Genomic DNA, 24,351 nt, shown 5'->3' with positions numbered 1-24,351 from the left:
AAACACCATTTCCCAATGAATTTCCAAGACAAGATCCCCCAAAGAATCAAGAACAACTTCTTCCCTCCTGCCATCAGACTTTTGAATGGGCCTACCTCATATTTAGTTGATCTTCTACACCCTATCTGTGACTGTAATACTATATTCTGCGCCCTCTCCTTTCCTTCTCCCCTATGTATTCTATGAACGGTATGTTTTGTCTGCATAGCGCTCAAGAAAAAATACTCTCCCCAATACATGTGACAAGAATAAATCAAATCAAAGAATAAAAGGTGTATCAACCCTTCAGCATTGGCCTCGAATCTCGAGGAATTGAAGATCAACCTCCGGAACATTCTGCGCCGTGTACAATCCTGGAGAAAAATCATAAGGACATTAAAAAATATTGCTTTTTTCGTCCTTTTCTTTGCAGTTTTCTCCCTATCAGATACGAAAATATTGAAATTGGAAACAAAAAGATTGTTTGGCTGACAGTCAAGCATCATCCAATTGAGTAATGAGTCTTTCTGCTTTCCAGTTGGCACAGGAAGAGAGTGTGTCACAAGGATGGATGTGTTGGCTGTCAAATGATTAAAATGAGGGGGGAAAAGTCACGTGAAGAAACATCCGGAAATACAGCTGACAATCCTCAAAAGTGAGATCAATGACCCGACAACATGGGCTGAGCTTTTTGGACATGGAATATTTTCAGCCAGGGATGGGGTGGTAGTCTCTTTACAGGTCCATCAGAGCAGCATGCCTTCAGGATCAATTTTCTGGAAGGTGACCGATTCACAATCTGCCTCTAGGTTCGCTGTCCAATGAGGGATGGCAGACAGGTTTAGGAGGATGGAGGGCTAATCATCTCACTGGCAGCTTTCACAGCCGCTGGAGTGCCAGTGTGCCGCTGAGGTGAACACTTCAAAGGAGGGTGGAGTGAAGTGGTTGAGAGAAAAGGCGAGAGGACCTTTGCCATCTCTGCACCCAGGCACTGTCTATGAGAGCAATTCTCAGGAGCTGATAAGCCTCTACCTGCGGATATCTTCAGGCTTGCCATTGGCACTATTAAAAGTCAGCAGCAGCAAGCTGTGTTTACCTTCAGGTTGACACATTCACATTGATCACAGCACCAACAGTGTTGAGGTGTAAACAATGAGCTTTAATGCAGCCAGGAGACAAACAGTTCAATACAATAACACAAAATGGCAGGTCCCACCAGTGTTAACATATCGTGGTGCACATTGCATCTTTTCCTCGTGCCACTTTAACTTCTCACTGAGCTGCAGCCTCTTCTAAGCCCAGGTTCTGATGCAAGTTAGGGTCTTTGTGACACTATCAAAATTGCAACACCCTTGGAAAATTGTTGATGATTTCCCATTTAATATTCTTAATTGGCTTCCTGGCAATGGTGGATGTATTGCTGTCACCACACAGCCTCTGATAAAAGTGAGTGGAGGTGGGAACGTGTCGAGGAACCAACACAATGCATTGTTGCCTGATTTTGATCCCCATCTCTATCTCCACACGTGCCACCAATTCTTCCCCTGCCACTTGATCGAAGGATGAATTGTGACCAAGACACTCCCTGCTCTTCTTCAAATAGTACCATGGGATCTTTACAATTCCACTGAACAAGGCAATGGGACCTCAATTTAAACATCTCAGCAGAAAGACGGCATCTCCAATACTGGAGTGTCCCTTCAGTACTGCACTGAAGTATCACTGTGGGTTATACACTCTAAGCCCTGGAGCAGAATGCTCTTAACTCTGAAGTTGGAGGGCTCTTATTGATCAACGTTGAAATTTGAAAAAAATAACTGGTAGGCAAATCTTCCAGAGGCAATATTATAATGAACTCAGTGATCTGTTGTACACTGAGGTAGGTGCCCTCTCTTTTCTGCACCCTTTACCATTGCAGCTCAGTTCTCCAAAATACAATGCAACCGATTCAACTGGAGATCAATGGATTCCTGTGGTTTGGAAGGGCAGTTTATCTCATGTTAATAAACTGAATAATAATAGTTCTGAATCAGACTTAATTCATTTCATGCTAAATTAAGGTACTGCTGCCCGCAACTAAGTCAGAAGATTACAGATTTAAGCCCTTCTTGGACTTTGAGTGCTGTGTTGTCAGAGTCAAATCAGACTAAACCCCCCCCCCCCCTCCCTTTGTTGGCTCCATTGATTCAGGTGGATGTTAGAGACCCTGTGGAATTCCCATTGTTCTAATCAACATTCCACCAACAACAACCATAATCAAAATTAAATTACCTGTTTATTCATCTGATTGTGGAATCCTACTGTATACAAAATGGTTGCAACAGACATCATAACAGCCACAGCAATTCCTTATATATGAGGGAATTTGAGATGTTTCAGAAGCAGAAAAAGAAATATTCAAAAGGACACAAACATGGTACGCTCCTGTGATTACATTCTTTGTCATCCAAGCTCATTTTCCTGCATTATGATCCCTCTAGCTACATTGTTAAAATGGGATTCTATTGGAAAATAGTTTGGAAAGTGCTACTCTAATTTCTATGCTAGCTGTCAGGAAGCAAGCACCCGCAGAAGTCCATATTCATGCACCTTGAGACTTGCCGGCCCTCCAGTCTTTGCTTGATCACCTACTGTTACAGATGTGCAAATGACCTCACCAGGTTTATTTATACCTGTAATAACTTTGGTTTGCCAAAATGTTCAGGTTAATCCGTAGTTGGGCTGGAGCCAGAGTTTATACTAAGTTACCAGTATCTGAAGATCAGCAGGCAGAAAAGTAGTTCCAGCACCAGAGTTTTTAATAGCAAAGTTTTTCTAAATTAGCAACTAAATAGCAGCATTGTTATCAATCACTGCACTGAAATATTACAGATGCCTTTCTACATAAATAGGAGCTGCAAATATCAATGTGTGTACAGTTTTCAGAATAGAATTTTTAATAAAATTAAACATTTAAAATTCATTTTAACAAAGGGAACTACAGTAGTTTGATGCATCTGTCTTCAATGAAGCATCTCCACCTAGTGGATTATCTGGGAAGTACTTGCTTTCATTTTTTTCATAGTTAAACTGTAAACTTAACCACCTGCAATCAAACTTATTCACACTGTGAAAAGAAAGAGGTTGAACTTACACAAAGTCTTTCAGTCACTTACTAGTACACAACTTGAATATTGCTAAAAAGAGAAACATGTTGCTAAAGCTTTTCACCTTACACTCATCAGCACGGTAGCACAGTGGTTAGCACTGCTGCTTCACAGCTCCAGGGACCTGGGTTCGATTCCCGGCTTGGGTCACTGTCTGTGTGGAGTTTGTACATTCTCCTCGTGTCTGCGTGGGTTTCCTCCGGGTGCTCCGGTTTCCTCCCACAGTCCAAAAGATGTGCAGGTTAGGCTGATTGGCCATGCTAAAAAAAAATTTCCCCTTAGTGTCCTGAGATGCGTAGGTTAGAGGGATTAGCGGCTAAAATATGTAGGGATATGGGGGTAGGGCCTGGGTGGGATTGTGGTCGGTGCAGACTCGATGGGCCGAATGGCCTCCTTCTGCACTGTAGGGTTTCTATGATCAGGACAAATGCAAGAATGCCCAATTTCAAAAGATCACAATTTTTACTGCAGGAGAAAAGGGTGTTGACTGGTTGGCAAGTTGATTCTAATTGGCTGAGACTTTGCCATAAAGAAAGCAAAGCAGAACTATTAGCTCCTCGTGCTTTTAGGTAATTCAAAATGATGCTAGGCTTGAACATATTCTTTACTATCTGCAGAGAATGGATCCCTGCCTATGGCAAGTGTTAATGAGCCACGTTATGAGCTTAAATTGGTTATTATTGTGTCTATTAGAGCACTCAGAATTGTTCAGCAAGAATCATATCTAACAGTAAATGTTTTGTTTTGGGTTTTACAAGCCCCAGTTGAGTACAGTCCACTACGAACAACTAGAGGAACATGTTGTTTGCCTCAACTGCCCATCATTGGGACATACAGCCTATGCCCTGGCATCGCATTAGTACTGAAATTCATACATGATTTTGCTCAGCACAGCTTGATGGAGGAATAGAATTAATCAAAGCTATTCTGCAGGGTAATCGCTATCCTGGATGGATCATTATTCACCATATTTGGCAAAAACTTGCAAATTGGCCAAACTTTTGGACCTTTACTCTTTCGGACCTGAAAAGTGCTCAGTCTCCTTCAAATTACCCTGGAAAGGCCAAGCATCTCAAAAATTTGAAACAGTTAAACTAGTCATTCTTTGTGGTTGCTATGCAGTGGTGACCCAAGAGATTGTTTCCACTAATAGGATGCAGTTATCAAACCAAAAAGACATTGTGCCGACTAGCAATATGACTTTGAGAAATATCATATACGAATTTCAGTGCTGGTACAATATCAAGTACGAAGGCCGTACATCTAAACAATTGGCAAACTGAATTAAACATGTTCCTCTGGTATGTAACCAACTGGGGCTTGCAAAACTCAAAACAAAACATCTACTTAGATGTGCTTCTGCAATTGGGCAGCGCTTACTGAACAATCCTGAGTGTGCTAACAGCCACACTAACAACTAATTTAAGATAATCAGTTGAGCTTGTAATGCAACTAATTCACACTTGCTCGCAGTGACATACATTCATACACAGGGACCTGTACCTCAAACAAAAAGAATATATTAAAGCCTTGCACCTGGGCAGCATGGCGGCACAGTGGTTAGCACTGCTGCCTCACAGCACCAGGGAACCGGTTCGATTCCCGCCTTGGGTCACTGTTTGTGTGGAGTCTGCACATTCTCCCCATATCTGCGTGGGTTTCCTCTGGGTGCTCCGGTTTTCTCCCGCAGTCCAAAAGACGTGCTGGTAAGGTGCATTGACCATGCTAGAATTCTCCCTTATTTTACCCGAACAGCACCAGAGTGTGGCGATTAAGGAATTTTCACAGTAACTTCATTGCAGTATTAATGTAAGCCTACTTGAGACACTAAAAAATAATCGTTTTTTTGAATTGCCTGGGAGCTTGGGAAGCCTATAGCACCCATTTGCTATATCCATGACAATGCCTCAGCCAATCAGAGGTGACTTGCTAACCAATTAGTGCTCATTATTTCCTGTGCAGCCTTGTCAACTCTGCAAAGTTTTCCTTACGAACATCTGATGCCAAAATTGAGATTAGTCAATTAGATCAGCCTGACATAGTCACACTCACTGAATCACACCTTACAGATAATGCTCCAGACACCAGCATCATTATCCCTGCATATGATCTGTCCCACAGGGAGGACAGACCTAGCAGAGGTGGCGGCACACTGGTATACAACTGGGAGGGAGTTGCCCTGGGAATCCTCAGCGTAGAAGTTGGATGACATGAAGTTTGATGACATCAAGTCAAACGTGGACAAGAAGCCTCCTGCTGAATACTCCTGCAGCCCTCACCCTCGCAGCTGATGAATTAATACTCCTCCATGTTGAATACCAATTGGACGAAACACTGAATGTGGCAAGGGCACAGAATGTACTCGGAATGGAGACTTCAATGTTCATCACCAAGACTGGCTCAGTAGCACCACCACAGACTAAGTTGGCCAAATCCTAAAGGACTTAACTGTTAGAATGGGTCTTCGGCAGGTATTGAAAGAACCACTGAGAGGGAAAAACATACTTGACCTCATTCTCACAAATCTAGCTAGGTTGGAAATCCTCTGGGCCCACTTTCTTGCATTAATATTAATGGATATCTTACTTAATGATTTAAACATCATCCAGGAGGCTCCCCCTGACTCTACACTGTGTACTTTGATTTTTTGACAGCCCATCCCATTCTGTGTTGAGTTTTAATCCAGTTGTCTCTGACTGGGCATTCAGATCTTTGGCTATTTCCCCTGGTCTTTACATGGTCATCCCACACTTGCAATGCTATTTCAATTTCAGTCACCATTCCATAGGAAAAGCATGTGCATCATTGAGAAATAGAAGTTGGGAGAAGATGGAAAAGGTTACGGAACCAAGCTATATAATGTTGGAACACAGATCAGCCATGGTCTAACTGAATGGTGAAACAGACTCATGGAATAGATATTCTGCTCATGTTCCTATAATCCTAGTCAAGAGATTCTCACCTTCCACTCTCTGGATGTTTAAATTTAGGAAAATAGCAACATTAGGAACAGGAGTATGCCATTCAGCTTGCTTCTCCATTCAATGAAATAATAGCTCACCTGTACCACAACTTTATTTGTCTATTCTTCCACGGGATGTAGGCTTCACTGGCTAGGCCAACATCCCTAATTGCCCTTGAGAAGGTGGTGTTGAACTGCTGCAGTGCACCTGGTCCAGGTATAAGTATAGTGCTGTAAAGAAATGAGTTCTAGGATTCTAATCCAACAATGAAGGAACAGCAATATAAGAACATAAGAAATAGGAGCAGGAGTAGGCCATCTAGCCCCTCGAGCCTGCCCCGCCATTCAATAAGATCATGGCTGATCTGATAGTGGTTTAGTTCCACTTACCCGCCCGCTCCCCAAACCCTTAATTCCCTTATTGATCAAAAATCTATCTACCTGTGACTTAAACATAGTTAACGAGGTAGCCTCCACTGCTTCAATGGGCAAAGAATTCCAGAGATTCACTACCCTCTGAGAGAAGAAGTTCCTCCTCAACTCTGTTCTAAACTGACTCCCCCTTATTTTGAGGCTGTGTCCTCTAGTTCTTGTTTCCTTTCTAAGTGGAAAGAATCTCTCTGCCTCTACCCTGTCGAGCCCCTTCATTATCTTATATGTCTCTATAAGATCTCCCCTCAGCCTTCTAAACTCCAACGAGTACAGGCCCAATCTACTCAATCTCTCCTCATAAGCTAACCCCCTCATCTCTGGTATCAACCTGGTGAACCTTCTCTGTACTCCCTCCAAGGCCAATATATCCTTCCGCAAATAAGGGGACCAAAATTGCACACAGTACTCTAGTTGCGGCCTCACCAGCACCTTGTACAATTGCAGCAAGACCTCCCTGCTTTTATACTCCATCTCCTTCGCGATAAAGGCCAACATTCCATTTGCCTTCTTGATCACCTGCTGCACCTGCAAACTGAATTTTTGTGATTCATGCACAAGGACCCCCAGGTCCCTCTGCACAGTAGCATGTTGTAATTTTTCATCATTTAAATAATAGTCCATTTTACTATTATTCCTTCCAAAGTGGATAACCTCACACTTGTCAACGTTATACTCCATCTGCCAGATCCTCGCCCACTCACTTAGCCTATCCAAATCTCTCTGCAGACTTTCCGCATCCTCCACGCAATTCGCTTTCCCATTCATCTTTGTGTCATCCGCAAACTTTGTTACCCTACACTCGTTGCAGTATATAGTTGCAGTTCAGGATTGTGTGTGGCTTGGTCAGGAATTTGAAGGTGCTGGTGTTCCTGTGAGTCTGCTGTCCTTGTCCTTCTAGGTAATAGAGGTGGCAGGTTTAGAAGTTGCTGTTGAAGGAACCTGGGTGAGTTGCTGCAATGCAACATGTATATAGTGCACACTGCTGCCATTTTGCATTGGTGACAGGAGTGAAGTTTTAAGTCATTGACTCAGGTGCCAATTGAGCATCTGCTTTGTCCTACAAGGTGTGGAGCTTCTTGAATGTTGTTGGAGCTGCACTTATCCAGGTAAGTGAAGATTATTCCATCACACTCCCAGTTTGTGCCTTATTGATGGTGGACAAGCTTTTGAGAGTCAGGAGGTAGTTGCTCACCTCAGAATTCCCAATCTCTGAACTGCCCTTGAAGCCAGACTATTTATACGGCTAGTCTAGTTCAGTTTCTGGTTAACAGTAACCCTCAGTACGTTAATAGTGGGGGATTCAGAAATGGTAATGCCATTGAATATCAAGGAGAGATGGTTAGATTTTCTCTTGTTGGAGATTGTCTTTGCTTGGTATATGTGCAGCACAAATGTTACTTATCACTTAGCCCAAGATTGAATGTTGTCCAAGCCTTGCTGCGTATGGGCATGGACCACTTCAGTATCTGAGGAGTTGTGAATGGTGCTGAACATTGTGTAACCATCAGTGAACATCCCCACTTCTGACTTTACAATGGAGGGAAGGTCATTGATGAAGCAGCTGAAGATGGTTAGGCCGAGGACACCACCATGAGGAACTCCTGCAGTGATGACATGGGACTGAGATAATTGACTTCCAACAGGTAGATGCCAGTATTTTAACCTCATTTGCTCCATATTTCTTGATTTCCATACCTAATAAAAACATATTTAATTCTGTTTTGAAAGATGCAATTAATCCCCAATGCTTTTTTGGAGAAGGAAGTCTAAATTTCGCTCTTGAAAAGCTTAGCTTTAAAATGATATCGCCTCCTTCCTAATTACTCTAGCAGAGGAAACAACCCAATTTCTACCCTATCAATTATTTTTTAAACACTTTGATCACATCACCCTTCAATGTCTTACACTCAAGAGTGTACGATCAGTCTAAATAATCTGTCCACATAATTCAACACTCTTAAGTTCCATTCTGGTGAATTCGCAGATCTCAAGCTTCTAATGTTTGAAAGTGAGTTTACATTGCCCATGTATGTATCCAAGAAAGAAGCCTCACAACACCAGGTTAAAGTCCAACAGGTTTATTTGGTAGCAAAATCCACTAGCTTTCAGAGCGCTGCCCCTTCGTCAGGTAAGTGGGAGTTCTGTTCACAAACAGGGCATATAAAGACACAAACTCAATTTACAAAATAATGGTTGGAATGCAAGTCTTTACAGGTAATCAAGTCTTAAAGGTACAGACAATGTGAGTGGAGAGAGGGTTAAGCACAGGTTAAAGAGATGTGTATTGTCTCCAGCCAGGACAGTTCGTGAGATTTTGCAAGCCCAGGCAAGTCGTGGGGGCTACAGATAGTGTGACATGAACCCAAGATCCCGGTTGAGGCCGTCCTCATGTGTGCGGAACTTGGCTATCAGTCTCTGCTCAGCGACCCTGCGTTGTCGTGTGTCATGAAGGCCACCTTGGAGAATGCTTACCCGAAGATCAGAGACCGAATGCCTGTGACCGCTGAAGTGTTCCCCAACAGGAAGAGAACACTCTTGCCTGGTGATTAGAAACATAGAAAAACTACAGCACAAAACAGGCCCTTTGGCCCCACAAGTTGTGCCAAACATATCCCTACCTTTTAGGCCTACCTATAACCCTCCATCCTATTAAGTCCCATGTACTCATCCAGGAGTCTCTTAAAAGACCCTATTGAGTTTGCCTCCACCACCACTGACGGCAGCTGATTCCACTCGCCCACCACCCTCTGTGTGAAAAACTTCCCCCCTAACATTTCCCCTGTACCTACCCCCCAGCACCTTAAACCTGTGTCCTCTCGTTTGTCGAGCGGTGTTCATTCATCCATTGTCGCAGTGTCTGCATGGTCTCCCCAATGTACCATGCCTCGGGACATCCTTTCCTGCAGCGTATCAGGTAGACAATGTTGGCCGAGTTGCAAGTGTATGTACCGTGTACCTGGTGGATGGTGACATCTTCTCCAGAGCCTTCAACATGTCATTGATGAAGACGAACATCTCGTCAAGGCCATCCCCACACCCCCACTTCTTGCCTTCAACCGCACAACCTCAAACAGACCATTGCCCGCAGCAAACTACCCAGCTTTCAGGAGAAGTGACCACGCAGCCCTGCCTCAGCAACCTCTGCAAGATGTGCTGGATCATCGACACGGATGCCATCATCTCACGTGAGAACACCATCCACCAGGTACACGGTACATACTCTTGCAACTCGGCCAACGTTGTCTACCTGATACGCTGCAGGAAAGGATGTCCCAAGGCATGGTACATTGGGGAGACCATGCAGACGCTACGACAATGGATGAATGAACACCGCTCGACAATCACCAGGCAAGAGTGTTCTCTTCCTGTTGGGGAACACTTCAGCGGTCACGGGCATTCGGCCTCTGATTTTCGGGTAAGCGTTCTCCAAGATGGCCTTCACGACACACGACAACGCAGAGTCGCTGAGCAGAGACTGATAGCGAAGTTCCGCACACATGAGGACGGCCTCAACCGGGATCTTGGGTTCATGTCACACTATCTGTAACCCCCACGACTTGCCTGGGCTTGCAAAATCTCACTAACTGTCCTGGCTGGAGACAATACACATCTCTTTAACCTGTGCTTAACCCTCTCTCCACTCACATTGTCTGTACCTTTAAGAATTGATTACCTGTAAAGACTCGCATTCCAACCATTATTTTGTAAATTGAGTTTGTGTCTTTATATGCCCTGTTTGTGAACAGAACTCCCACTCACCTGATGAAGGGGTAGCGCTCTGAAAGCTTGTGCTACCAAATAAACCTGTTGGACTTTAACCTGGTGTTGTGAGGCTTCTTACTGTGTTTACCCCAGTCCAACGCCGGATTCTCCACATCATGTATCCAAGAATCCATACAGCCCTCTCTGAAACAGGCATCAGCTACACAATGTAAGCAGGATTCTGCCTGACTGGAACCTCAACTGCAGTTACTAATCTTGGACCACACTTAGTCCAGCATCTGCCATGCATGTTTATTCGGGGGCAGAGCAGAACGTGCAGCAGGAAGAATTCGCTGCGCTCAGTGACCGCTCTTCCTTTCTGTCATTCTCCTACCTGAACCAGCTGGCTTGATGAATCTTCAGCCAACATATGACATGCCAAAAGCCTGTCACCATGAGTGCCAGTGGCCCTCTGCAGCAGGGACAGGGCCTGCTCAGGTACGAATAATCTCCTTCTGCTTTCTACTATTCTAAGGTTCTATTTGTTTCTGCCTAACTGTGAGACACATTTTGGTCCATCCCTGCTGTGACACTGAACAAGAAAATATAAACCACACTTGATGAAAAAGCAGACAAATGGATTGGTGGCGACATATGCCCTCCCACAACAACCCCACTAATTCCCACCGGGTTGGATTTTAAACTGACTTCAGTTGACTAGAATACATTGAGTAGAATTTTCCCAAAATTTGTTGAATGTCAGGCTCTGACTGAAAACTGGTGTTTATCTCGTGAGAAGCACAGCTGAGTTTTAAAGTTTGAAGTTTATTTATTAGTGTCACAAGTAGGCTTACATTAACACTGCAATTAAGTTACTGTGAAAATCCCCTAATCGCCACACTCTGGCGCCTATACGGGTACACTGAGGGGGAATTTAGCATGGCCAATGCACCTAACCAACACATCTTTCAGACTGTGGGAGGAAACTAGAGCACCCAGAGGAAACCCACGCAGACATGGGGAGAACATGCAGAATCCGCACACAGTGACCCAAGCCGGGAATCGAACCCAGGTCCCTAGCGCTGTGAGGCAGCAGTGCTAACCACTGTGCCACCGTGTCACCCCAAATTTTCTTCCATTCTGACAATAAAAATCTGGGTGCGTGTTTATGCCACCAATCATGTGGGGTGTGGGCCGATAGTCGGCAAAGCCGGCTCCACAGAGATCAGGAAGTCATCTTTTAAGAGCACCCCAAGCAGCAGAGTTAAAATTTCCCCAGGACTTTCCCCCCTCCCAACACAAAGGTATCAGGGCCTCTCCCTGCACCCCACCCCCCTCCCCCAGCACAACCATAGAATCTTTACAGTGCAGAAGGAGGCCATTCGGCTCATCGAACCTGGAACAACAATCCCATCTTGGCCCTATCCCTGTAGCCCATGTATTTACCCTGCTAATCTTCCTAACACTAAGGGTTAATTTAGCATGGCCAATCAACCTAACCCGCACATCTTGGGACTGTGGGAGGAAACCAGAACACCCGGAGGCACGGCGAGAATGTGCAAACTCCACACAGACAATGACCCGAGGCTGGGACGGAACCCAGGTCCCTGGGGCTATGAGGCAGTAGTGCCAACCACTGTGCAATGGGGAGGCTCTTCCTCCCCTGGCACAATCATTAGGTACCATCCCCCTCACTGCCCATGGTCAACAACCACTGCAGCAGGATCACCGGCACAACCCCCTCTCCAATGCCATGGCCCCCTCAATGCCCACTCTCCCTTCAATGCTGGGTGACCTCCCGCCCCCCACCCTCAAAGCCCATTCCCCATCACTGCCAGGTCCTCTCCTTCAAAGGCCTTGGTGCTCTCTCTCCTCTCAACAAAACACACATAATGGGTAAACTCTCCCCTCCACCCCCAATTTGGCTCTCAACAGGGCTCACCTCTGGCGCTGGCTGGCATAGTGCTAGGGGCAGTGCCAACCTGTGCCAGGGTGGGCATGTCCCTTTCTCCCCGGTGACAGATAGGTAACTACAGCTCGTCAGAGATCCCCTTGCCTGTTGTAATCCTTGCCAACGTGACATTACATTGGAGAGGTAGGAATGGTGTCACTATTGCGATGCAGGAAACATCACATCTGATATGTGCCGACATAGCAAGCTCCCAAAAACAGTAACATGTAATGGCAAATAACCTCTTTTAGCAAAGTTGGCTGCGGATAAATGTTGAATTCCCCTGCTGTTCTTTGAATAGTGGCAGGGGATTCTTTACATCCATCAGGCAGAGCAGACAGGGAGGGCCTTGATTTTATACTTCATCAGAAAGACAGCTGCTCTGACATTGCAGCACTCCCCAAAGTACCAGCTTAGACTTTGCACTCAGACCTCTGTCTTGAGACCGCAACCTACTGAGCCACAACCGCTGGGTGGAATTTTACGATCTCTTTACGCCTGTTCTGTGGCGGGAAAATGTTGTAAAATCAGGTGTAAATCAGCTAGCGCAAATGGCGCCCATTTTCGCGCCCATTCCCATCTTACCACGGGAAAACATTCGGCACGATCGGAATCCCACCCACAACGGACGAGACATCAATTTAAATGTTTTTGCATGCATTATAATGTCATTAGCGATCTTCACTCCCAACTGTCCCAGCTCGCCTGCCTTTACAACCTTGTTCGCCGCAACCGGATCGGTCTGGACTACACCTCCTCCATTAAAGTTGGCTTCTTGATCAGTGAGGGTGAGCGAGGAGGTAAGTTCCTGCGTTCAAACTGCTCTGTGCTGCTCAGAGGGGGTTGTTTCAGGTCGGAGGGCTGCAAATGTGTGGGGGGGGGGGGAGGTGGGGGGGGGGCTGTTCATCACGGAGTCCAACCTTGGAATCTCGGCAGGTCTGATCTCTGACCTCAAGTCTGAGAGATGCCTCTGGGTCCTAGTGCAAGAGGAAGAAACACTGTTGCAGGTGGGGGATGGGCTGGAAACTCTTTGAAGTGGCAGTGCTGCAGCCCCAGGACCTGTCAAGCAGCACTGTCTGTGGTCAATGGATTCTGGGTGTGTGTTAGTGGGGGGGCGGGGGAGGGGGGGGGGGGGCAGGGTCTGTGTTGCTGGGGGGCTGTGAGGGGGCTGTGTTGCTGCGGGGCTGTGAGGGGAGAACAGGGGGTTGTGTGGCCGGGAGGCTGCAGGAGGGAATGGAGGGTGTGTTGCTGGGGGGCTGTGGGGGAGGAATGGGAGTGCTGTGTTGCTGGGGAGGGGGCAAGCAAAGTTCTTTAACCTCTCCATTTTCTCTCCCTTTACCCAAATTCCTCCCCCCACCCCACTTCAGATTGACAAGGTGGCTTTTGGAATGCAACCCATTGATCTTGCTGTTCTTTTGGTTACTGCTGGAGCTGAGGAGGAGGAGCAGGAGGATGAATTGCGGGCAGAGGAGGCCCAGGCCTTACCACTCGCAGGGCGGGAGGGAGTCGGCCACCGGATGCAGGATGTGGCCGCCATTCACCCCGGGGTGGTGGTGGGGTTGGGGGGGGGGGGGGGGGGGTGCGGTTGGGTGCAGAAGGATGGAGCTGAGACCCTGGCAGTTCCACACACAGATGTCCTTTGAGCAACTGTCAGACATCGTGGTGCCGCCAACGCCTCTAGCTCCAAAAGGAGAGAGTGCAATGCCTGTGCCATTTGTTGCAGGACCTGTAACCTCGGGGCATGGGGGGCGGGGTGGGGGGGGGGGGGGGGAATTGATGGCTACCTTAAACTTTTATGCTACCAGGTCCTTCCAGACTGCCAGTGGAGACCTTTGTGGAATTTCGCAATCATCCGTCCACAAGTGTGTGAAGGCGGTCACGGATGCCCTGTATGCCCAGGCTGGCCAGTATATCAAATTTGACCTGGATCAGGCCCAGTAGGGGGCATGGGCTGCAGGATACACAGCCATCGCGGGAATGCCAAATGTGCAGGGGGCTATAGACTGCATCCACGTCACCCTCAAGGCCCCGGTCAAGAATCCAGGAAGATTCATAAATGGAAAGGGCTTCCATTCAATAAATGTGCTATGTGTGTGAACATTATGCACGTCTGTGCCAGACACACCGGCAGCGTGCATGACAGCTTCATATTGAGTTCAGATGTCCCGGCGGTCTTTGATAAGGAGTGCAAGGTGCAGGGATGGCTTGTGGGGGACATGGGGAACCCGCTTCAGACTTGGCTGATGACGCCTGTGCAGAGGCCTGAGACTGACGCTGAGACCCAAAATAATTGCCATCCGTCCAATAGTGGAGTGGTGCATAGGGCATCTCTGGACCGCTCTGGTGGGTTCTCCAATATTCGTCAAACATTGTGGTGGTGTGCTGTGCTCTACACAACCTGGCGCAGCAGCGAGGAGACCTTCTTGAGGACGACGTGGAGGCCAACCAGTCAGGCATTGCTGGGGAGGAGACCACCGAGCAGGAGGAGGAGGAGGAAGAGGAACAGCAACACCACCCAGGCGCTGAAGGGCTGGCAGCAGCCAGGGTCAGGCATGCAAGGGCAGTGAGTAAGGCCCTGATCAACACTTGCTTTGGGCAATAGGAGGCTGTGTTGCCTCTCGTGGGTTCTCTTCACCTGTGTCCCCCCACCCCCTCCCCCTGGAGTCCTACAATCTCCTGCAACATTGTAACCCCAGAGTGGTGGGCCTGGGTATCCTGTTGTTGTGGGAAAAATGCCACTTGTGAGTCAGGCTTGAAGGTTTCAACAATACAGTTTTATTTAACGAAGCTTCGTGGAGAAAAGGCACTGGCACTCCGCAGTGCTTCTAGACAGCTACCTTCTCTCAATGAGACAATAGGAGCAGTCCATCTTTATACCCTTTACACAATAGATGGATCGGACATCTAGCCATTATCGCATCATTGTAATCAAGTAGGTGATCGATCGTTAAACACATCGTTATAGACAAATACAGACAGATACAGACATAAGCATGTTAACATCGCATTGTTCTATGAATGGATACATTTTTTACATCAGTGACTATCAATGACTTTAGTTTCGGTCTATTCATACAGTAGTTTACAGTAATTGGTTTTCCTGCAGTTATGTATTCCCGATCCCACCTGTAGTTAATCTCATTATCTATCCCTATTGTCCTTATCTTTAAGCCCTGGCTGGCTTCCTGTCGGATTTGATTCCTGCATGTTTAACTTTGGATAGCTGTCTGTCCTTTATGTTTTAATCTCAGGTGGCTGTCTGTACCAAGTCAGTGTCCATTTAATGTCTCTTTCCCAGGTGACAGTTTGTGTGTCAGGCAAGCATCTTATGTGTACCCATCTGTATATTTTTCCTCCTTCACTGTGTTAGTGAGTTTCTTTGGTAGGCAGGAGAATGATGACGACTTGCTCAGCACCATTGTGATGATGCCCTGGTGCAAAGTAGTCTGACTCCTACCTGTGCATGCTGGCACCTGGGCCCACATCTGGGTAGTGGGTAAGGGATCACTAAACCCCCATAGAGGTCCCCGGGGTGGGTGCGGTGGGAGAGGGGAGGGAATCATTCGTGAGTTCTGGGGATGCCATGGCAGATGCTGTAAGTTGCTGCCATTGCATGCCACCCATTGTAGCCAGTGATTTATTTGAGCGCCTTCATTTTCTCAGTGACACAGCATTGAGGGGCCTCCCCCACTGACATCAACATGAAGGTCCCTCCGGCGACCGTCAGGGTAATGACGTTCCTGTTAGAGGGAAATCTGAGACAAATTAGTCACAGGTAGGTGGTGAAAAACATTTATTGGTGACAATAAAATTGTCTTATTGACAAGTGCTAACATAAAAACATGTGAACAGGAAACAAAGTGCATAAATACTCTATCTACCTAGTGCTGCCCTTCACCCGTGCTATCTTAGTGCTGCTACAACTTCTTAACTTTACAAGACCTACCACTACAACTCGGTGTCTCCTCCGGTTGTACATCAGAGGTGGAGGTGGCCAGCTGCCTACCGTGTCACATGGCCTATGATGACCTTGGCGAGCATCCTCTGGAGGGTCTGGACCTTGAGGGCCCTGGCTGGCTTCCAGGTCCCTAGGCTGCAACCATGACACCAAATAAACCTGTTGGACTTTAACCTGCTGCCCCTGAGATGCCCCTGTGTCAGGACGGGGGGAGTCAGAAGGTATATAGCCACAACCACAGTCTCCTGGCTGGAAGGCCCTGGCACGGGCTCAAGCCCTTCCTCCTGCCTCAGGGTTCCTGTGGGTTCCTGGGTCACTCCATGGGATGGCGGTGCTTCTGCAGTGAGCTCCAGAAGCTCCGGCGTCAACTGGCCCTGCCAGTCCAGGAGGACTGGGATGAAAAGGGTGTCCTGCCTTGCCTCCACCGCCTCCAGCAACCTGGCAAGGGTCAGATTCAGGAAATCTGGGTGCTGAGTTCATAGAATCATAGAAACCCTACAGTGCAGAAAGAGGCCACCTGGCCCATCGAGTCTGCACCGACCACAATCCCACCCAGGCCCTATTCCCATATCACTACATATTTACCCGCTAATCCCTCTAACCTACACATCTCAGGACTCTAAGGGCAATTTTAGCATAGCCAATCAACCTAACACGCACATCTTTGGACTGTGGGAGGAAACCGGAGCACCTGGAGGAAACCCACGCAGACACGAGAAGAATGTGCAAACTCAACACAGACAGTGACCCAAGCCAGGAATCGAACCCAGGTCCCTGGAGTTGTGAAGCAGCAGTGCTAATCACTGTGCTACCGTGCCGCCCCGTTCCTGGAGGTCATTTTTTCCTGCACTGCCTGCTTGTCTGTCCATCCTTAAGATTTTTATGGAGCTGTCCCTTGTTAGGGCAGATCAGCTTCAGGCAGTCTGGGCGAGCCAGGCGCCCGTTAGAACATTCCAGCGAGTTTAATGCAGTTTGCCTTGTTACCATGGAGGGGAACCCATGTCAGCACTTACAGGCGTGCTGATGGAGTGCGGGGAGGGTGGAATCTATGCCTCTGTAATGATCGGGGGCAGGGGAGAGGGTCACGTCAGGCAGCCATCGATGCCAGGAGGTGATGGGGGGCCATGTGAAAGTGGGTCCAATGGGGGGGGTAAGGGGGTCAGTAATGTTGGGGGACGGTCTTTGATGTCCATGGAAAGGAGGAGGCTATATCTGGCCTAGTAGAGCTCTGTAAGAGTTTTAACACCACCAGGTTAAAGTCCAACAGGTTTATTTGGTAGCAAATGCCATTAGCTTTGGGAGCGCTGCTCCTTCGTCAGATGGAGTGGATATCTGCTCACAAACAAGGCACACAGAGACACAAAATCAAGTTACAGAATACTGATTAGAATGCGAATCTTTACAACTAATCAAGTCTTAAAGATGCAGACAATTTGAGTGGAGAGAGCATTAGGCACAGGTTAAAGAAATGTGTATTGTCTCCAGACAGGACAGCCAGTGAGATTCTGCAGGTCCAGGCAAGCTGTGGGGGTTACAGATAGTGTGACATGAACCCAAGATCCCGGTTGAGGCCGTCCTCATGTGTGCGGAACTTGGCTATCAGTTTCTGCTCAGCGACTCTGTGCTGTCGTGTGTCATGAAGGCCGCCTTGGAGAATGCTTACCTGAAGATCAGAGGCCGAATGCCCGTGACCGCTGAAGTGTTCCCGAACAGGAAGAGAACAGTCTTGTCTGGTGATTATCGAGCGGTGTTCATTCATCCGTTGTCGTAGCGACTGCATGGTTTCCCCAATGTACCGTGCCTCGGGACATCCTTTCCTGCAGCGTATCAGGTAGACGTTAGCCGGGTTGCAAGAGTAGGTACCGTGTACCTGGTAGATGGTGTTACCATCTAAGTGCCGGATCATCGACACGGATGCCATCATCTCACGTGAGAACACCATCTACCAGGTACACGGTACCTACTCTTGCAACTCGGCCAACGTTGTCTACCTGCAGGAAAGGATGTCCCGAGGCATGGTATATTGGGGAAACCATGCAGACGCTACGACAACGGATGAATGAACACCGCTCGACAATCACCAGGCAAGACTGTTCTCTTCCTCTGGGGTAGCACTTAAGCGGTCATGGGCATTCGGCCTCTGATCTTCGGGTAAGTGTTCTCCAAGGCGGTCTTCACGACACACGACAGCGCAGAGTCGCTGAGCAGAAACTGATAGCCAAGTTCCGCACACATGAGGACAGCCTCAACCAGGATCTTGGGTTCATGTCACACTATCTGTAACCCCCACAGCTTGCCTGGACCTGCAGAATCTCACTGGCAGTCCTGTCTGGAGACAATACACATTTCTTTAACCTGTGCCTAATGCTCCCTCCACTCACATCGTCTGTATGTTTAAGACTTGATTAGTTGTAAAGATTCACATTCTAATCAGTATTCTGTAACTTGAGTTTGTGTCTCTGTGTGCCTTGTTTGTGAGCAGATATCCACTCCATCTGACGAAGGAGCAGCGCTCTGAAAGCTAATGGCATTTGCTACCAAATAAACCTGTTGGACTTTAACCTGGTGTTGTTAAAACTCTTACCGTGTTTACCCCAGTCCAACGCCAGCATCTCCACATCATGACTAGTAGAGTTCTGCCAGGAGAGCTTGCTTTATTTTTCGCTTTGTTTGCACATGTGCAGTTTGTGGCTCTGACCTGAGCTGCTGGTTGTCTAGCGAGTTAAGCCCTGTCCACTGCCTCTTTTGGCCAAAAATGGTCTAGTCCAAAATTTCAGAGAGGGTGCACAAGATTGGGCTTGAAAACTCACTTAAACAGATCATCCCATTTTCACGTTAGTTGGACACTTAGAAAAAATCTCGTAAAATTCCACCTAGTGTGTCCAGATTCAGGGTGTCCAGATTCAGGGTTTGCATCCCCTCACATTGCCCTGGCTGTGGGCCTGCTGTCTGCTCAGAGCAGACCTCATCAACATGGCGGAGCTCAGGGGACGGGTTCCTGCACTCCTTCAAACAAAGGGAAAACGAACAAAAAAAGCTATTTTTTCGTATAAATGAAGATTGAAAATACGTCTACTTGAAAAGGACCTAGGCCCTGAGTTGAGGTGGTGCAGCGTTGAGCTGAGGAATGTATCTGGGGGCCAGCTAGTCAGGTCTCGGGGTGGGATCGAGCGACTGGGAGACGGTGCCTGGCGACTGGAGGTGGGGCTTGGAGTTGAGTTGGGGCGGGGCTGGATCTCAGGGAGGGGCCGGACTGGTCTGGGGGCGGGGCTACTAGGGTCAGTTGGGGCGGGGCTAGTGCCGGAGCTGGATCTCGATCTGCGGGCGGTTGGGGGCGGGGCTAGGGCCGGAGTTGGGGCGGGGCTGGATCTCGATCTGCGGGCGGTTGGGGGCGGGGCTAGGGCCGGAGTTGGGGCGGGGCTGGTTCTCGATCTGCGGGCGGTTGGGGGCGGGGCTAGGGCCGGAGTTGGGGCGGGGCTGGATCTCGATCTGCGGGCGGTTGGGGGCGGGGCTAGGGCCGGATTTGGGGCGGGGCTGGAACTAGGTCTGCGGGCGGGGCCGGCAGTTCTGGGGGCGGGGCTGAGCCGAGCAGGATCTGGGGGCGGTGTAGTGGGGCGGGGCCTTGCGGGTCAGGGGGAGGAGCGTCACGTCAGTGACAGGCTGCGTCTCCTGGCAGCCTGGCACCGCAGCAATGGAGAGCAGAAGCCGGCTTGGTGGTTGTTTGGGTGTCTGTCAGCCTGGGATCAGTGCTGAGCCCTGAGGAGATCGGACTAGGATTTTGGGCAATCAGCCGAATAGCAGTTACGAGAGAAGGAGGAAGAGGAGCTGGGCCATGAGTGAGTTGGGCCTGACCCTGTCCTTCCTGAGGAAAACCCTGCTCACCCTCACCCTAGTGTTCTTTTATTACTGCTTCTCCATAGGGATCACCTTCTACAACAAATGGGTGACGAAGGTAAGCTAAGTGCATAGACCCCTGATGATAGCACCTTTCAGGACAACCCAAAATTGCTTCATTACAGTTTGATCACTGGTGTTATGTGGACGACAATTTGTGCACAGCATTGCTCCACAAACAGCAATATAATAAAAGTCCAGATAATCTGTTTTCAATGATGTTGGCTCAAGGGTAAACAAATGCCTTGAGTACTGCGTTATCAGCTTAGATTCTGACCCAAGTCTCTGAAGTGGAACTTTCTGACTTAGAACTCAGAGAGCTAGCACTGGACAAAGGACGGGCCCACTTATGCTTGCCCTGGCAGAACTGATCAGAAACATATGTTAAGTTAGATCCAACCTGATCAAGGTCGATGACAATATGAAACTTTGTAACTGGGTAGGGCTGAAATAATTGATTATTTCTGGAGCTCCGAAAGCTTTTGCTACCAAATAAACCTGTTGGACTTTAACCTGGTGTTGTTAAACTTCTTACTGTGTTTACCCCAGTCCAACGCCGGCATCTCCACATCGAGGGCTGAAATAGGCAGAGAAGAGAAACCTTGCAAGGCAATTAGCTGCAACTGTAAAGGATTAAGACGAAGTCTCAACAGCCAAGGATGTAATTGACAGTTCTTTCTGGGAAAGATTTAAAAAGGCTTGAACTGTATTTGCAGATTGATTCTTGAGGGAAGGACAGTGGTGATTAAAATTCCTCTTATTATAACCTGTGATTACTTTTCACATTTTCTAAAGGTTCCTGAGTTGTATGAGCAAATCTTCTGACCTGACTTTACTGAGAGGGGAAGGGTAATTTGACCAACTGCACAAACCAACAAATATTCATTCTGTTTGTTAGAAATCTGCGGGCTAATCTGATGAGACAAGTGCAAACATGTTAAAAAGGTGCATGATCACAAATTATATGGTTTCCTTTGAAGATCGGTATTAAACCTCACTCTGTTCTATAGTATGATACTTGTTGACCTACACCTGTATCGCAAACCATTGTTATACTTACAACTTTGATTATTGGATTTATCATCTGTTATCATTGGCTGCCTCTGGCTAGTCTCCTAATCCTTGTTTAGCAACATCACTCCTTATTTACCTTACAGGTTGGACTCCCCAAAGTGAATGCAGAATAACCGGTGCAGGACTAAAATGTGTTTATTACATTCTATCTCAGACAGCTTCACTTTTTGCTGAAGTTTGTTTCATTGTACAATGAGTGTTGTAATGCAATCAGGAGACAGAACTACCCTGCAACCCTGATATCTTGGAGTCATAGAGTTTTACAGCATGGAAAGAGGCCCTACAGCCCATCATGCCCATGCCAGCCATCAAACACTTATTAGTTATTATTGCAGGACAAGTACTAAACTACACAATTTAGAAAGTTCAGGTTGTAGTGTCAGTTGATGCAGCAGTAGGGTGAAATGGATAAAAAAACGAAAGACTTGCATTTATATAGCACCTTTTGCAACCTCCAGGCACCTCAAAAGACAGACAGTGAAGTACTTCTGGAATGTAGTTACAGTTGTAATGTAGGAAATGCAACAGCCAATTTGTGAATAGGGAGCTCCCACAAACAATAATATAATAATAATCAAATAATCTTTATTTTGTGATGTTGCCTGAAAGAGGGATGCATATTATCTAGGACATGTGGGGTAATATGCATGCTCTTCTTTGAAATAGAGCCATGAGATCTTTTACTTCCACCTGAGGAGGCACATAGGGCCTTGGTTTAGTGTGTCATTCATCTCAGACAGTGCAACATTCCCTCAGTCCTGCCTTCATTTTTGTACTCATGGATTCAATTGGCCTCAGGGACTTGGGAAGCAGAATTACGGCTCCTGATTAGCTCCCAACTAAATTGCGCTAATATTTAGAGATGACTACAAGATGCCCTCCCGTTCTGTGTGATGTTCAGTTTTCTCCTATATTCTTGCTCACCTAAAGTGGAGGGCTAAGCCTTCGATATACACTTTGAGGCATTTGTACATTAAATATATTTTCTAGCTGACTTGATAAGCTCTTTGAGATGCTGTTCATTGAAATAATGTGGAAAGTGTGTATGTGGAGTTTTCAGTCTGATATCTCTCCCTACCCGCCGCCCCCTAGCAGGATTGAAAAATTTGTTACTCCTTCATATGCTTACATATCGACTCGGCAGAGAAGAGCAAACTCATTTCACGTGTAATTTTAAAAATAGCCCAAATTTTTGTTCTGTTTTAAAACAAAAAGTAAAACTAAGTTAGACTTTTTCATGTTAAAGGAGCACAGTTTGATCTTAAGAGGGGATTAATACAATATATATTACATGATATTTTTTAAGGTGCATCATATAACATTTCTGTCAGTTATAGAACAGCATATCATTTAAAATCCCAGTGAGATTACCGGAAATTTATAATTGATTTTAATGATTTTTGTAATATATTTTTCCTCCATTTCTTAGAATTTTCATTACCCTATCTTCATGACTTTGGTTCACCTTGTGATGATCTTCGTGTTTTCTGGAATGAGCCGAACGCTTACCTCTTGGTGTACTGGAAACTCACGTATCTGTCTGTCATGGAAATTGTATATGAAGAAGGTTGCTGCCACAGGTACTTTATTCTCTACCCTTGTTCCTCTCCACAGCCCACCCCCGGGACCCAGACCAGGCACTCTCAGGCTGTGAAATTTATAAATTGGGAGCTGGCTGCAAAATATATGCATGGGCCCAGACTCCTAGTTTGAAAGAACTGTTTTCAGCTGGCACACTGTAGTTATATTGCTGGCTCTCCACCTCACTGAGTGCTTGTCGAAAGTAGCACCGTGTGTGAGCGTTTGTATGTAAGTATTCCTTGGATGGTGAATTTTTCACTGTTGTGAGAAATGCCTGAAATTTAAACAAAACAAGGTTTAATTGTCTAGTATCACTGCTTCTGTCCTGATATCAGCCCTAAAGCTCAACACCCCCTTACCCTCCCCTCCCCGTTTTTTCCCTCTACACATTGCATCACCTCGCAGTAGCCTATCTTCACCAATGCCTTTATCTAGTGCTCACGTGGAGTGTGTTGACTGCAAACACACTTTGGCTTTTAATAAAGACAAAAGATAAAAATGGTTGCATTTGTTGAGGCTTCAACTGCATAATCTTATTTTTCACCCATGTAAAGTTGTAGTATCACATACCTTATTATGCAATGTACCACATATGCTTAATCTTTAGTAATAGTCTTTTTCCATCCGCATTACATTTACTATCTTTAATCCTCATTAACATATGCCACTCTACCAAACTGTATACTTAATGTGCAAGAACAAACAACAATACAGCACAGGAACAGACCCTTCAGCCCACCAAGTCTGCCGACACAGGTGCCTCTCTAATATCATATTTTCATGCCTCTATGTGGTCCATATCCCTCTATTCCCTGCCAACTCATGTATCTATCCAGATGTCTGTTGAACGTTGTTATAGAATCTGCTTCTACCACCTCTTCCAGCAGCGTGTTCCAGGCATTAAGAAACTATATACCGCTACGGTGGCATTATATGGATGGTTTGTGGTATTGTAATTCAGTAATCTCTAATAATTGATTAAATCTGGTATCTTGAGGACTGCTCAATGATTTCAGGTTTATTGTTTGACCCAAACTGATTAAAAACGTCAGTAAACTTGAATCCCCTTGAGAATAAAGTGATGCTTGCTCTGAGAGAAGCAATGCAAGGTGAGTGCGCTTGCGCAAATGTGAACTTGTGTAAAGATGCCATCAAGATGACATCAGGAGAGGCAGTGAATCTGGAGAAATGGTTGAACTCAGTGGTGAGTTCAGAAGGTCTTGCGTGCCTAATTCAAGGATAAGATGCTGTTCCTCAAGTGACAGATGAGCGTCATTGGAACAGTGCAGGAGGCCAAAGTCAGTGAGAGTAGAGCAGAGAATTAAATGACTGCAGACTGAATTGAGGTTTTCAGCAAAGCAGTCACACGGTCTGCATTTGGTTTCCCCGGTGTCGGGCAGACAACATTATGAGCAGTGAATACAGTAAGCTAAATTGCAAATAAATCTCTTGGGAAGAGTGTTTAGGGCTCAAAATGATGGAAGGGAGGAGGTGGATGTCAAGTGTTACATTTGTATTTACATGCAAGGTGTCATAGGAATTGGGGGATGTTTGTGGAGTGTCTGAGAAGTGGACCAGGGTCTTGGGCTGGGAAAGATTTCTTCGGAATGCTGAAAAGAGAGGGAGAAGTGTGTAGTGTTGGCACCATGCTGGTGGTAGTAGAAATGGCAGA

At 46.7% G+C, this 24,351-nt stretch overlaps 1 protein-coding gene across 2 annotated transcripts in view; it reads right to left on the bottom strand.

Annotated features, from left to right (window-relative positions):
* The window catches only part of LOC144508453 (acyl-coenzyme A diphosphatase NUDT19-like), a 424,531-nt gene extending 414,652 nt beyond the window's left edge, over positions 1-9,879 (bottom strand). Inside the window, exon 1 of one of the 2 annotated variants that reach the window (XM_078236381.1) lies at positions 9,767-9,879. In XM_078236381.1, coding sequence (XP_078092507.1) covers positions 9,767-9,800 — 34 coding nt within the window. In that variant the 5' untranslated portion in view covers positions 9,801-9,879. Of the gene's footprint in view, positions 1-9,739 lie in introns of both variants that reach the window. The other variant, XM_078236380.1, reaches the window with a different exon arrangement.
* Between the last annotated feature and the right edge of the window lie 14,472 nt (positions 9,880-24,351).

This window comes from Mustelus asterias, chromosome 20 (genome assembly GCF_964213995.1).
Source record: "Mustelus asterias chromosome 20, sMusAst1.hap1.1, whole genome shotgun sequence".
NCBI classification, from domain to species: domain Eukaryota; kingdom Metazoa; phylum Chordata; class Chondrichthyes; order Carcharhiniformes; family Triakidae; genus Mustelus; species Mustelus asterias.
Note: the sequence above shows the minus strand (reverse complement) of the source record. Positions and strands in the feature narration are given on the sequence as shown.